Consider the following 12,953-nt stretch of genomic DNA (forward strand, 5'->3'; position numbering starts at 1 on the left):
CCCTGCTCAGCAGGAACCCTGCTTCTCCCTCACCCACTCCCCCTGCTTGTGTTTCCTCTCGCCATAGCTCTCTGTCAAATAAATAATAAAATCTTTTAAAAATATATCTTTTGAAAAAATCTCTTAACCCAAGTTTAGAAAAATATTTATTAATATATCTAAATAAATCTAAATATCTAAAATCTTTAAAGCTTAATTTTTGACATTTAAACCCTTAATCCATTTGGAATTAATCATTGTGTGATTAATTTCTTTCTTCACATTGTGCGTAATTTCTTTCCCATAGGATATACACTTAAAAAAAAGATTTATTTATTTAAGTAATCTCTACACCCAACATGGGGCTCCAACTCATGACCCCGAGACCAAGAGTTGCATGCTCCATCAATTTAAACAGCCAGGTGTCCCAGGATATACACTTTTTAAGTTCCATTAATTTCATGAAGATGGCAAGTCTCCCCCAAATGCACCAACAGAATCCATGAAATGTTCTTCTAAATCCCCAAATGGTGTTTTTTCCAATATTTCCCAGTAAGTTGAACCTAAAATGTAATAAAGAGCCAAGAATAGCCAAGATACTTCTAACAAAAAGATTAGTAAGAAGAATATATACACCTACCCCAGCAGATATCAGGATTATTATTACACTATAATAATCTACACTTGTGATGCCTGGGTGGCTCAGTCAGTTAAGGGTCTGCCTTCAGCTCAGGTCATGATCCCAGGGTCCTAGGATTGAGTCCCGCATTGGGCTCCTTGCTCTGCGGGGAGCCAGCTTCTCCCTCTGCCTGCCACTCCTCCTGCTTGTGCTCTCTCTGACAAATAGATAAAATCTTCAAAAAAAAAATAATAATAATAATAATCAACATCTACACAAACGGACTCAGGAATGGGAAATAGCACTATAACACATACTTAAGAATCAGGTTACAAACCTAATGATACCTTAGCAAGTGAAATGTGAGCATTTCAAGAACCCATACTATTTGGTAAACATGGAGGCCACAAGGTCTCCCCAGTAGCCCATCCCAGTTACAGTGCAACATGCCATACCATCTGCTCTACAGAACTTTCTACTTATCCACGCCACAAGCACCAATGATGTCAGATGATGCTATCACAAAAAGGACAGAGGACAGTGATGACAAAAGGGAAGTTTTCTAAATAGCCTTAGGAAGAGATTACTCCATTGATGGTCTCACTGCTACAAATCTGAGGCAAAGAGAGGTTACTACTAGGCAAGTCTAATGTGTCACACATCCTAAAACGAATGTAGCGATTATTACTGGGACTTAAAAAGAACCATACCCACCTACACACGCATGCGTGCACGCACGCACACACACACACAATAAAAGCCACAAACAAAAACAGCCTAGACCCCTGCTACTTAAAGTGTGATTGAAAGGCCAACAGCATTAACATCACCACCTGGGAGATTGTTTAAATACAGACTCTCAGGCCCCAACCCAGACCCACCAAATCAGAATGTGCCTTTTCACAGAAGTCCCGATGGTACGGGTACGGGTGAGTCCGAGGACTGCCCCAGGCGGCTACCAGCCCTTTCTTCTCATCTGTTCATGGCTGTCTGCCTTCCACCGTTCTTACAGGATTCTCATGCAGATGGAACCAATAGGAACGGTTTCCACAGACAGTGGAAGATTTCCTTTCCTGAAGCCAGCAACCTGACCACACTGTGTTTTCTTCCATCTTTGTATCTGTGACTGTTCTAGGCCATTTATACTGACGCACACGGCTTCCTGCTGCTCTGAACAGAAGGTGCTAAGCTGCTGAATGCCAGCTCCGGGGGCACATACAAACACCCCTTTGTAAAGCAAGGGAGATTAACTGTAATCCTTTGAATAATAAACAGAATTGATATTTAGAGCTGCCCAGTGACAAAAAGTAGTATTTGTGCTATGGAATATCTGCTTCAGCAAGAGATGAAAATGCATAAAAATCCTCAATAATTCACATAAGTTTTTCACAAAAGGCATTACTTTTAGCATTTATATTACACTTACTCATTCTAAGTTTCCCACAACCCTTACACTTACACAAAGGGTTCTAGAACGTCCCCATTCTTCAACCTAAACAGGATGGCAGGGTTTCCATGTTGAGACTTCATAATTTTTTTTTAAAGATTTTATTTATTTATTTGACAGAGAGAGAGAGATCACAAGCAGGCAGAGAGGCAGGCAGACAGAGAGGGGGAAGCAGGCTCCCCGCTGAGCAGAGAGCCTGATGCGGGGCTCGATCCCAGGACCCCGGGATCATGACCTGAGCCGAAGGCAGAGGCTTTAACCCACTGAGCCACCCAGGCGCCCCAAGACTTCATAATTTTTAAAAGAGAATTAATGCTACTTGAAATAACATAGGCCCAAAACAAATGAGGTCAGTTTCTCTAGAAGAAGGAGAAAGAAATGCCTGGCACATAGTAGATGTGAAATAAATTATTTCCTGAGACACAGTATTGTTTTAGTAGACTATTTCATCTAACTTACAATTTCAATCACAATGGGTAGAACGTTTATCTCTAGAATTCCCCTGGGAAAAGTTAAATACAGGAACCACTACACCCAGACTAGCATCTTCAGCATCATATTATAGTACTTCTTTTTTTTTTTAAAGATTTTATTTATTTATTTGACAGACAGATCACAAGTAGACAGAGAGGCAGGCAGAGAGAGAGGAAGGAAAGCAGGCTCCCTGCTGAGCAGAGAGCCCGATGCGGGGCTCGATCCCAGAACCTTGGGATCATGACCTGAGCCGAAAGCAGAGGCTTTAACCCACTGAGCCACCCAGGTGCCCCATACTATGGTACTTCTAAGTCAGCCTTTTCACTTCTAAAACTGAGTTTTAGAAAATCTATGCCCTATCTTAGCATTATAATGTCCTATAGGTATCACCTTATAAAATGAAGTCATACAAGGCATCAAAAAGCCCCAAGAAATAATATACTCCTCTTCAATTTTGGAACACAATATAATTTTTACATCTAAAGCTGTATCAAAGTATTTTTAAAAGCTTATAAAGTACATACAACATTTTGCCACATTTCATATGAACTTTACCCCCTTGATTTAATACTCACAAGATCCGCGTATTTCTTACAGAGAGCTGCCAGCTTCTCCTCTGGAGTTGAAAGGGTGTTTAGGGCTTGCATCAATAATAAAACTTCTTTTCCTGATGATTAACAAGATAAGAGGAATAAGATCAAGTCTAACCTGTAAATTCTACATAACACTTTCTATGTTCTGACATCCAGAGTAAAACAATTTGTGCCTGTATCTAGACGTAAGAGATTTACCAGCTAAATTAAGAAAGCTATTTTTAAATTCTGGATTAGCAGGCACCCCTCCCTTCCCACCCCTACCCCGAATTTTTTCACTCACTAATACTGCTAGCTATTTGTAACTCTTGCTGAAGGCTTAAAAATTCCCTTGCTTAACCATTGATGTCCAAGCTAAGACAAAGGGCAAGTTACAAAGGGCAGAATATTTTTAAAAGCTTCCTACCCAAGTACAAATATAGAAGCAAGTTCAAAGAGAATTTCAGTTGGTACTCTCTAAGATGCACATAAATCACTTGTGGCATGTATTTTTTCTATAAGCAATTTAAATAACTTCTGATCATTTAGTAAGCACCTTCTGTGTGTTAACCAAATTTAGTGTAAATAAAAGGGTGTCAACCTAAGTTCTTTCCCCCGAGGAGCTAGCAATGGTATTTTAAAAATCTTTGGCAGGGGAGAAGCAGGTGGCTGAGATAGAGGACAAATGGTCTTTCAAAATAAGTGATAATATTTTACTTCTAAAGTAACCATTTTATTTTTTAAATATTTACTCTTATATGTAGGATATTTCATTTAAAAATATATATTTAAAAGGACTTTGGTATGTGGTATACAGACTGCTATGAAGAAAAAATGCAGGCTGACTTCAAAACAGAACACCTTTCTATCCACACAAAATTTCAGTAACAAAACCCCTCAAAGCCCAAGGCCAGTACAAATTTTAAGAGATGACTCAACATGATTATTAAATATGATAAGAAGTAACCATAATGTAACCTGCAATTTTTAACCATATTCCATCTGGGGTTTTTTTTTTTTTGAGAGACACAATTCATATACTATAAAATTCACCCTTTTAATTAGAAGCATAGGATGGAGCACATTCACATTCACAGAGTTGCGCAACAATCACCACTGTCTAATTTCAGAACATTTCATCACCCCAAAAATAACCCCCATATCCTTCAGCAGTCCCTCCCTCCTGCTCCCCCACCAGGACTGTGGCAACCACTATGCCACTTTCTGTCTCCATGGACCTGCCAATTCTGAACATTTCATATTAAATAGAATCTTAATATGTGGACTTTTGTGTCTGGTTCCTTTCATTCAGCATGTTTTCAAGGTCCACCCACGTACAATGTTATCACTACTTCATTCCTTTTTATAGCAGATATAATACCACATTTTGTTTATCCATTCATCAGCTGATGGATAACTGTGTTGTTCCAACTTTTTGGCTATTATGAAAAAGGCTGCCATGAATACTCATGCACACATTTTTGCATGGTCATGTGCTTTCAACCCTCCTGGTTATATACCTAGAGGTAGAGCTGCTGAGTCACATGGTAACATTATGTGAAACTTTTGTTTTTAAGTATTAAGTCATCTCTACACCCAACGAGGGGCTCAAACACAACCCTGAGATCAAGAATTGCATGTTCCTCCAACGGAGCCAGCCAGGTGCCCCATTCCCTGTAACTTCTTAAGACTCCATATCTGCTTTTACACATATAATTGGGGCTGCTGATTTTGAAGACATTTGTTTATAAGGAATTAAAATTATTTTATTTATTTGTCAGAGAGAGAGAGTGAGAGAGTGAAGGAGCACAAGCAGGGGTAGTGGCAGGCAGAGAGAGAAGCAGGCTCCCCGCTGAGCAGGGAGCACGATGCGGGGCTCAACCCCAGGACCCCGGGATCATGACCTGAGCTAAAGCCAGATCCTTAACCGACTGAGCCACCCAGGTGTCCCCGGAATTAAAATTATTTCTTGTATTTGTATAAGAATTTTTAGGTTTTCCAAGTTAGTGAAAAATATATTTAATAAAAATATATTTAATAATATTAATAATATTAAATAAATAATATTTAATAAGGATAATTCTGTACAGAAAACCATACAAATCAAACACTGTTAATCATAGGTATACTAAGTATAAAAAATTTAGGGGCACAGCACCTGGGTCACCCAGTCAGTTAACCATGTGCCTTTGCTCAGGTCATGATCCCAGGGTCTTGGGATCGAGTCCTGCATCGGGCTCCTTGTTCAGTGGGGAGCCTGCTTCTCCCTCTCCCCCTGCTTATGCTCATTCTCTCTGTCAAATAATTAAATTTAAAAAAAATTTAGAGTCAATGAGTAAGGCTAAAATAAAAGGGGATTTCAGATTTCATAACAAAATTTAACATATTACTGGGGCACCTGGGTGGCTCAGTGGGTTAAAGCCTCTGCCTCCGGCTCAGGTCGTGGTCCCAGTGTCCTGGGATCGAGCCCCACGTCGGGCTCTGTGCTCTGCAGGGAGCCTGCTTCCACCTCTCTCTCTGTCTGCCTCTCTGCCTACTTGTGATCTCTGTCTGTCAAATAAATAAATAAAATCTTAAAAAAAAAAAAAAAATTAACATATTACCTTTTTAGTCCTAAATCTCAAACACAGAAGGAAAAAGAAAACGTACCCTTGAAAGTCAGTCTTAACACACTTCTGAACGACAGAGAACATTATGTTGTCTCTAAAGCATTGTGACTAGATTTTAAATAAAACAAGCCAATAAATGCACAGTCTTCACAGTAAATTTCAGTCAGACTACATTAAAGATGCAAACAAGGCAAGTCAAATACTACTTTGTCAAGCTGGCTCCAAATTCTGTGAAGAAAGCTTATTCCTGATTACTTACAGAAAACAACTTCCTCCTTTGCTATCTTTGTCTCCTGCAAAAAATGCAGTAAATGTACACACTGACCCCACTGAGGACAAGAGTTGTATTAGCTAAACATCCGCCTCAACGCTGGCCACATTCATAACCACCTGCGCTGTGGGGAACAGAAGTAGAAAGAGCAGCACACAGAAATGTCCAACCACTGAGCACAGATTCTTACCTAAAGTCTTCTCTTTGCTCCTGCTGCATTCTGAATCCTGCTGACCATCAGGAGGATCTATGCGAGCTTCTCTCCCAGGAATTTCCTCTCTGGACTCTTGCGTGCAATACGCTGGGCTCATCAAACTCCTGTTCTTTGTAATAAAATCACTGCCTTCATCCTCTTCCAATGAATGCTTGTTACTTGTGCCACCACAATTTGAGTCTTGATGTTGAAGAATATCATTTGATTGAGAGTTGTGTAACAGATCGGCCTTCACCCCTAACCCACACATTCCAGCTTCTTCCATTGTGCCAATCACAAACTAGAGAGAGGAAAAGAAAAAATATGGAAAGAGGGGTTAAAGCTAATGTAATTAATGTTTACATCCAATAATACACCACAGATTGACAGTTTTTTTTCCCTCCTTTAGTGATTTGTAAAATTGATGTAAATACGGTAATTTCTAAGTTCCAGAGTGGCGACATAACTGTAAAGTGTAAGAAAATTAGGGGCGCCTGGGTGGCTCAGTGGTTAAGCCGCTGCCTTCGGCTCAGGTCATGATCTCAGGGTCCTGGGATCGAGCCCCGCATCGGGCTCTCTGCTCTGCGGGGAGCCTGCTTCCTCCCCTCTCTCTCCCCTCTCTCTGCCTGCCTCTCCGCCTGCTTGTGATCTCTCACTCTCTGTCAAATAAATAAATAAAATCTTTAAAAAAAAAAAAAAAAGAAAATTAAAACAAATCACACAACTAAGTGGTCCCAAAGGAAGTGAGAAATGCCATTTTTTTTTAAAGATTTTACTTATTATTTATTTTGACAGAGAGAGATCACAAGTAGACAGAGAGGCAGGCAGGCGGGGAGAGAGAGAGAGAAGCAGGCTCCCTGTCGAGCAGAGAGCCCGATGCGGGACTCGATCCCAGGACCCTGAGATCATGACCTGAGCCGAAGGCAGCGGCTTAACCCACTGAGCCACCCAGGCGCCCCGAGAAATGCCATTTTTTAAAAAAATTTATTTATTTGACAGAGAGAGATCACAAGTAGGCAGAGAGGCAGGCAGAGAGAGAGGAAGGAGGAAGCAGGTTCCCTGCTGAGCAGAGAGCCCGATGCAGGGCTCAATCCCAGGACCCTGGGATCATGACCTGAGCCTAAGGCAAAGGCTTTAACCCACTGAGACACCCAGGAGCCCCTTCCATTTATTTTTCTTTAAAGATTTTATTTATTTGAGAGAGAGAGAGCACACGAGCATGAGAGACAGAGAGAGAGAGAGCATGAGAGTAGAGAGGTCAGAGGGAGAAGCAGACTCCCTGCCAAGCAGGGAGCTGATGCGGGACTCGATCCCAGGACTCTAGGATCATGACCTGAGCGGATGGCAGTCGCTAAAGCAACTGAGCCACCCAGGCGCCCAAGAAATGCCATTTAGTTGTAAATCTAAACTTATTTCCCTAAGGGCACCTGGGTGGCTCAGTCACTTAAGTTATCTGCCTTTGGCTTGGGTCCTCATCCCAGGGTCCTAGCATTGAGCCCTACATCTGGCTCCTTGCAGACTGCTTCTCCCTTTCCCTCTGCCCCTCCCCACCAATCGTGCTCCCTCTCTCCCTGTTTCAAATTAAAAAAAAAAGTGGGGGGTGGGCACCTAAGTGGCTCAGTCAGTTAACTAACTGTCTTTGGCTCAGGTCATGGTCCCAGGGTCCTGGGATCAAGCACTGCTTCGGGTTTCCTGCTCAGCAGGGAGCCTGCTTCTCTCTCTCCCTCTGCCTCTCCCCCAGCTTGTGCTCACTCTCTCTCAAATAAATAAAATAAAATCTTAAAAAAAAAAATATTGGGGCGCCTGGGTAGCTCAGTGGGTTAAGCCTCTGCCTTCGACTCAGGCCGTGGTCTCAGGGTCCTGGGATCGAGCCCCGCATCAGGCTCTCTGCTCAGCAGGGAGCCTGCTTCCCCCTCCCTCTCTGTCTGCCTCTCTTCCTCCTTGTGATCTCTCTGTGTCAAATAAATAAATAAACTCTTAAAAAAAAGTACTCACACTTCCTTTCAAAAATAAACTTTTTTCCCTATAAAAATTCACCATTAAAATAGTATCTTAGAAATGAAATTATCCTGTTAGGGAACATTAATTATTCTGTTCTTATCCCTGATGAGACAGTAGAGCACAGGTGGCTCACCAGCTGTCCAGCAAAAGCCCTCGCCCCTCCAATACCCTCCAGCCGGCGCTGCTAGACAAATGCTCAGCCTGGGACTCCATTTCCCAGCCCCCTTGTATCTAAGCGGAACTCCCATGCAACGTTCCCACCCATGGACTAGAAGATGAAATAATGACTGTCCCTTCTTCAACAAGACTTCCATTCCTAGAAGCATACATTCTTTCCCCACCATTTCTTCCCCACTCCGGCTGAATGCAGAGATCTCCCAGACTCTGAGAGACGGCACAGCTACAGGATAAAAGAATTAACAGTCTAGGCCCCTAAATCCCATGTACATACAAAGGCAGGCTGCCCTTCCTACAAAGAACTCCACATTGGACTATTAGATGAGCACAAAAATAAAGTTCTCTCAGGTTAAGCCACAGAAACTTGGGAGAATAATGGTTTAAGCAACTATCCCTGCCCAAACAAATGTGGATAGTGGCCATGGGAGTAAAAGCATTATTCTAGTATTTTATTCTCAAATCAGTAAAATTGACCTTACTCTCTCTTCTATTATAATGTTAACCCCATTTGTTTATGGGCTTCTTCCTCTTAACATGATGTGGCACAAATTTGAATTTTACACATTCTATACATTCCCTCTCTGTATGAAAGAGGGCCTCTTCCCTTTCTGAATAATACAACTGGTGGCCGGAGGGGAGGGGGGGTCTAGTATCTATCTTTTACCACAAGTGGACAAAGTTACTTTCCAAAATTTATAGGAGAGCAGAGATTCATTATTTCAAGTTACAAGAGTACTTCCAACTGAAGAACTAAAACTGATTTAAAGTATCAAGGTAGCAGAGGAGACAGAGATTGTGGGAATAAGTCCTTATCTTTTATAGTCTAATGTTGATGAACCAGGTCCTATACTTCTGGAGGAACAAACTGATACAGCCACTTTGAGAAACTCTTTGACAATACGGATACATTCCAACCCAAACCCTGCTCTTAGGATTTTACCCAAGTATGCACATATGTGCAGCCAAAGGCCAAGAATGTTTAAAGTAGGGCTATCTGTAATTGTCCCCAAATGGAATTAACCCAAATTTCTATCAAGAGAAGGGATACATTGTACTATGCTCATACCATACAGCAACAAGAACTAACTACTGCTAGATGGAATGATACCAATCAATTTAAGTCTCACAGACCAAACACCATGAGGAAGGTGCCGAGGAATCCACACTGTAGGAAACCACTTACATGTAAAGTTCAGAATCAGGCAAGGCTAGGGGCACCTGGGGGTGGCTCAGTGGGTTAAGCCGCTGCCTTCAGCCCGGGTCATGATCCCAGAGTCCTGGGATAGAGCCCAGCATGGGCTCCCTGCTCAGCTGGGAGCCGGCTTCACCCTCTCCTCTCTACTCGTGCTCCCCAGATATTTCTGTCTCTGCCTCTCTTTCTCAAATAAATAAAATCTTCCAAAAAAAAAAAAAAAATCTGGCAAGGCTAATCAGTTGTGCTGGATATCAACAGAGGGGTTAATACTGAGGGCAGGGTCTTCTGGGGTGCTTGGCAATATTCTATTTCTTGAGCCAGATGGAGTCACATAGACGTTCACTTTATGAAAATTCATTAAGCCTAGGGGCACCTGGGTGGCTCAGTGGGTTAAAGCCTCTACCTTCAGCTCAGGTCATGATCCCAGGGTCCTGGGATGGAGCCCCGCATCGGGCTCTCTGCTCCTCGGAGAGCCTGCTTCCTTTCTCTCTGCCTGCCTCCCTGCCTACTTGTGATCTCTGTCAAATAAATAAATAAAATCTTTAAAAAAAATTCATTAAGCCTAAACATTTATAATTTGTCTACTTTATTGAAGTAAAACCTATTTCAGAAAAGTTTATTTTTAAAGTTGCAATTTATACATTATTCAAGAGTTATGAAGAACCAAAACAGAATATTTTCCTCAGGACAGAAAGATTAGCAATGTGTTGCTTTTCATGATACTTTTAAAATAATGTGCATACAATACTTTCATTTCTTAAAAAAATTAATGCATTAAGGGGAAAAGGGTTGTCTATCTTCAGAGTTACTGTTTGATGCACATTCTAAGCCTAAAAACTTAGAAATATTTAAAAGACTCTTAAATTCTTTCAAAAACATTTAAAACTCACTTCCATATGCAATGCATTCTGTAGAATGAGATTTCACAAGTGTAATCCGCAGGTATTAAATTTATAAAATAGTCATGATGGGACGCCTGGGTGGCTCAGTTGGTTAAGCAGCTGCCTTCGGCTCAGGTCATGATCCCAGCGTCCTGGGATCGAGTCCCGCATCGGGCTCCTTGCTCGTCAGGGAACCTGCTTCTCCCTCTGCCTCTGCCTGCCATTCTGTCTGCCTGTGCTCGCTCTCTCTCCCTCGCTCTCTCTGACAAATAAATAAATAAAATCTTAAAAAAAAAAAAAAAAATTTTAAAAAATTTATAAAATAGTCATGATGAAGTTTCAAAAACTTCAAAACAAACATCTTTTGTTAAATTCCTGCAGAAACTTCTTAAAGCCATGAATATGCCCAAATAACATACTACTTAAGTATTAATCTCAAACTAAATGCAAAATGATCATTTATTGCTACATTATATATACAGCTACTAAGTTCCGCCTCTACTTTATATCAAATACTGAACTGCCATATACTACTGGGCACATGGATAATGTTAACAGCCCCCCTCTTTACAAAAGCAGTACAGGCAAAACAATAAGTGCTATTAATATCATCTTTCCCAATTTTTATTTTATTATTTTTTAAATATTTTATTTGCAGGGAGGGGGGCAAGCGTGGGGAGGGGAAACAGGGAGAAGCAGACTCTCCCACTAAGCCTGGGAGCCCAATGCGGAGCTCAGTCACAGGACCCCAGGATCATGACCTGAGTGGAAAGCAGATGTTTAACTGACTGAGCCACCCAGGCACCCCTTCCCCAATTTTTTAAAAAAATAATTTTTAAACCTTTCCCCTGAAAACCATTAGTATAAGAATGGGTTCACAAAACCACAACATTGGTTTTTGTTGTTGTTGTTGTTTTTATTTATTTGACAGAGAAAGAGAGAGAGATCACAAGTAGGCAGAGAGGCAGGCGGTGGGGGAGCGGGGGAAGCAGGGCCTGACCTGAGCCGAAGGCAGAGGCCCAACTCACTGAGCCACCCAGGTGTCCCGAACATTGGTTTTAAATACTGATGAAAGTCTGTTAAACGATAATTAAAACGGAACATTGCTATCTCTAATACATGACAGAATTTCTCAGGAGTTGTAATGATGATAAAATCCACCTTATCCCAGAAAATGTTTTGTCAAGACACACCAAAAATATAATGAGCAAGCAATCTGTTGGAAGAAGGGGGAGCCATCATTTAATTAATGGGTAATTTTATTTTTTTTTTTTTAAGTTTTTAAAATTTACTTAATTGACAGAGAGAGAGAGATCACAAGTAGGCAGAGAGGGGGGGAAGCAGGCTCACCACTGAGCAGAGAGCCCGATGTGGGGCTCGATCCCAGGACCCTGAGACCATGACCTGAGCTGAAGGCAGAGGCTTAACCCACTGAGCCACCCAGGTGCCCTGGGTAATTTTCATTCAGGAAAACCTGAAGCCTCTCCTAGGATCAATTTTAATAAGAAAGGTACCTGAGAAATGGAATTTGTTAATTTCTCATTTTTCAGCTCTATTAGTGTTTTTCATAACCTTTATTGAGGTATAATTCACATGTAATTCACCAATTTGAAGTGTACACTCCACTGGTTTTTCGTATATTCACAGAGTTGTGGAACCATCACCACAATCAATCTTAGAATACTCTAGTCACCGGGACGCCTGGGTTAAGCCTCTGCCTTCGGCTCAGGTCATGATCCCAGCGTCCTGGGATCGAGTCCCACGTGGGGCTCCCTGCTCAGCAGGGAGCCTGCTTCTCCCTCTGCCTGCCACTCTGTCTGCCTGTGCTCACTCTCTCTAACAAATAAATAAATAAAATCTTAAAAAAAAAAAACAACAAAAGAATACTTTAGTCACCTCAGAAAGAAGCCTTCCCATTACCCCCAGCCCTAGGCAACTAACGTACTGTCTTTACAGATGTGGTTGTTCTGAGCAGTTCACCTAAACAGAAACAGATAATACGTGGCCTTTTGTGTTTGGCTTCCTTCACATAGCATGATTTCAAGGTTCATCCATGTTGTAGTATGTATCACTACTTCAGTTCTCTTTATTGTCAAATAATATTCCATAGTTTGGATATACCATGTTTTATTTATCCATTCATCAGTTGACAGGACATTTGGAATATTTCCAACTATTGGCTATTATAAATAAATCTGTTATGAACATTAATGTACAAGCTTTTATGTAGACATATGTTTACATTTCTGCAGGGAATATACCTAGGAGTAGAACTGCTGGGTCATATGGTCACTCTGGTTAACCTTTTGGGGAACCGTGACACTATTTTTCTAAATGACTACACCACTTTATATTCCCACCAGCAGTGTGCTAGGGTTCCATTATTTATACATTCTCACCAACACTTGTTATTGTTGGTCCTTTTGATAATAGCCACTACAGTGTGAAGGTATCTCATCTAATGACTAATGATGTTGAGATTCTTTTCATGTGCCTATTGGTCATTTGCATACCTCCTCTGGAGAAATGTTTATT

General features: G+C 41.3%; 1 protein-coding gene across 3 annotated transcripts in view; it reads right to left on the bottom strand.

Annotated features, from left to right (window-relative positions):
• TXLNG (taxilin gamma) overlaps positions 1 to 12,953 on the bottom strand; it is a 57,670-nt gene that overhangs the window by 20,470 nt on the left and 24,247 nt on the right. For all 3 annotated transcript variants that reach the window (XM_047714694.1, XM_047714693.1, XM_047714692.1), the window contains exons 2-3: positions 6,162 to 6,465; positions 3,095 to 3,186 (exon numbers count right to left, since the gene is read on the bottom strand). In XM_047714694.1, the coding sequence (XP_047570650.1) occupies positions 3,095 to 3,186; positions 6,162 to 6,465 (396 nt within the window). The remainder of the gene's footprint in view (positions 1 to 3,094; positions 3,187 to 6,161; positions 6,466 to 12,953) is intronic.

This window comes from Lutra lutra, chromosome X, assembly GCF_902655055.1.
Source record: "Lutra lutra chromosome X, mLutLut1.2, whole genome shotgun sequence".
NCBI classification, from domain to species: Eukaryota; Metazoa; Chordata; class Mammalia; order Carnivora; family Mustelidae; genus Lutra; species Lutra lutra.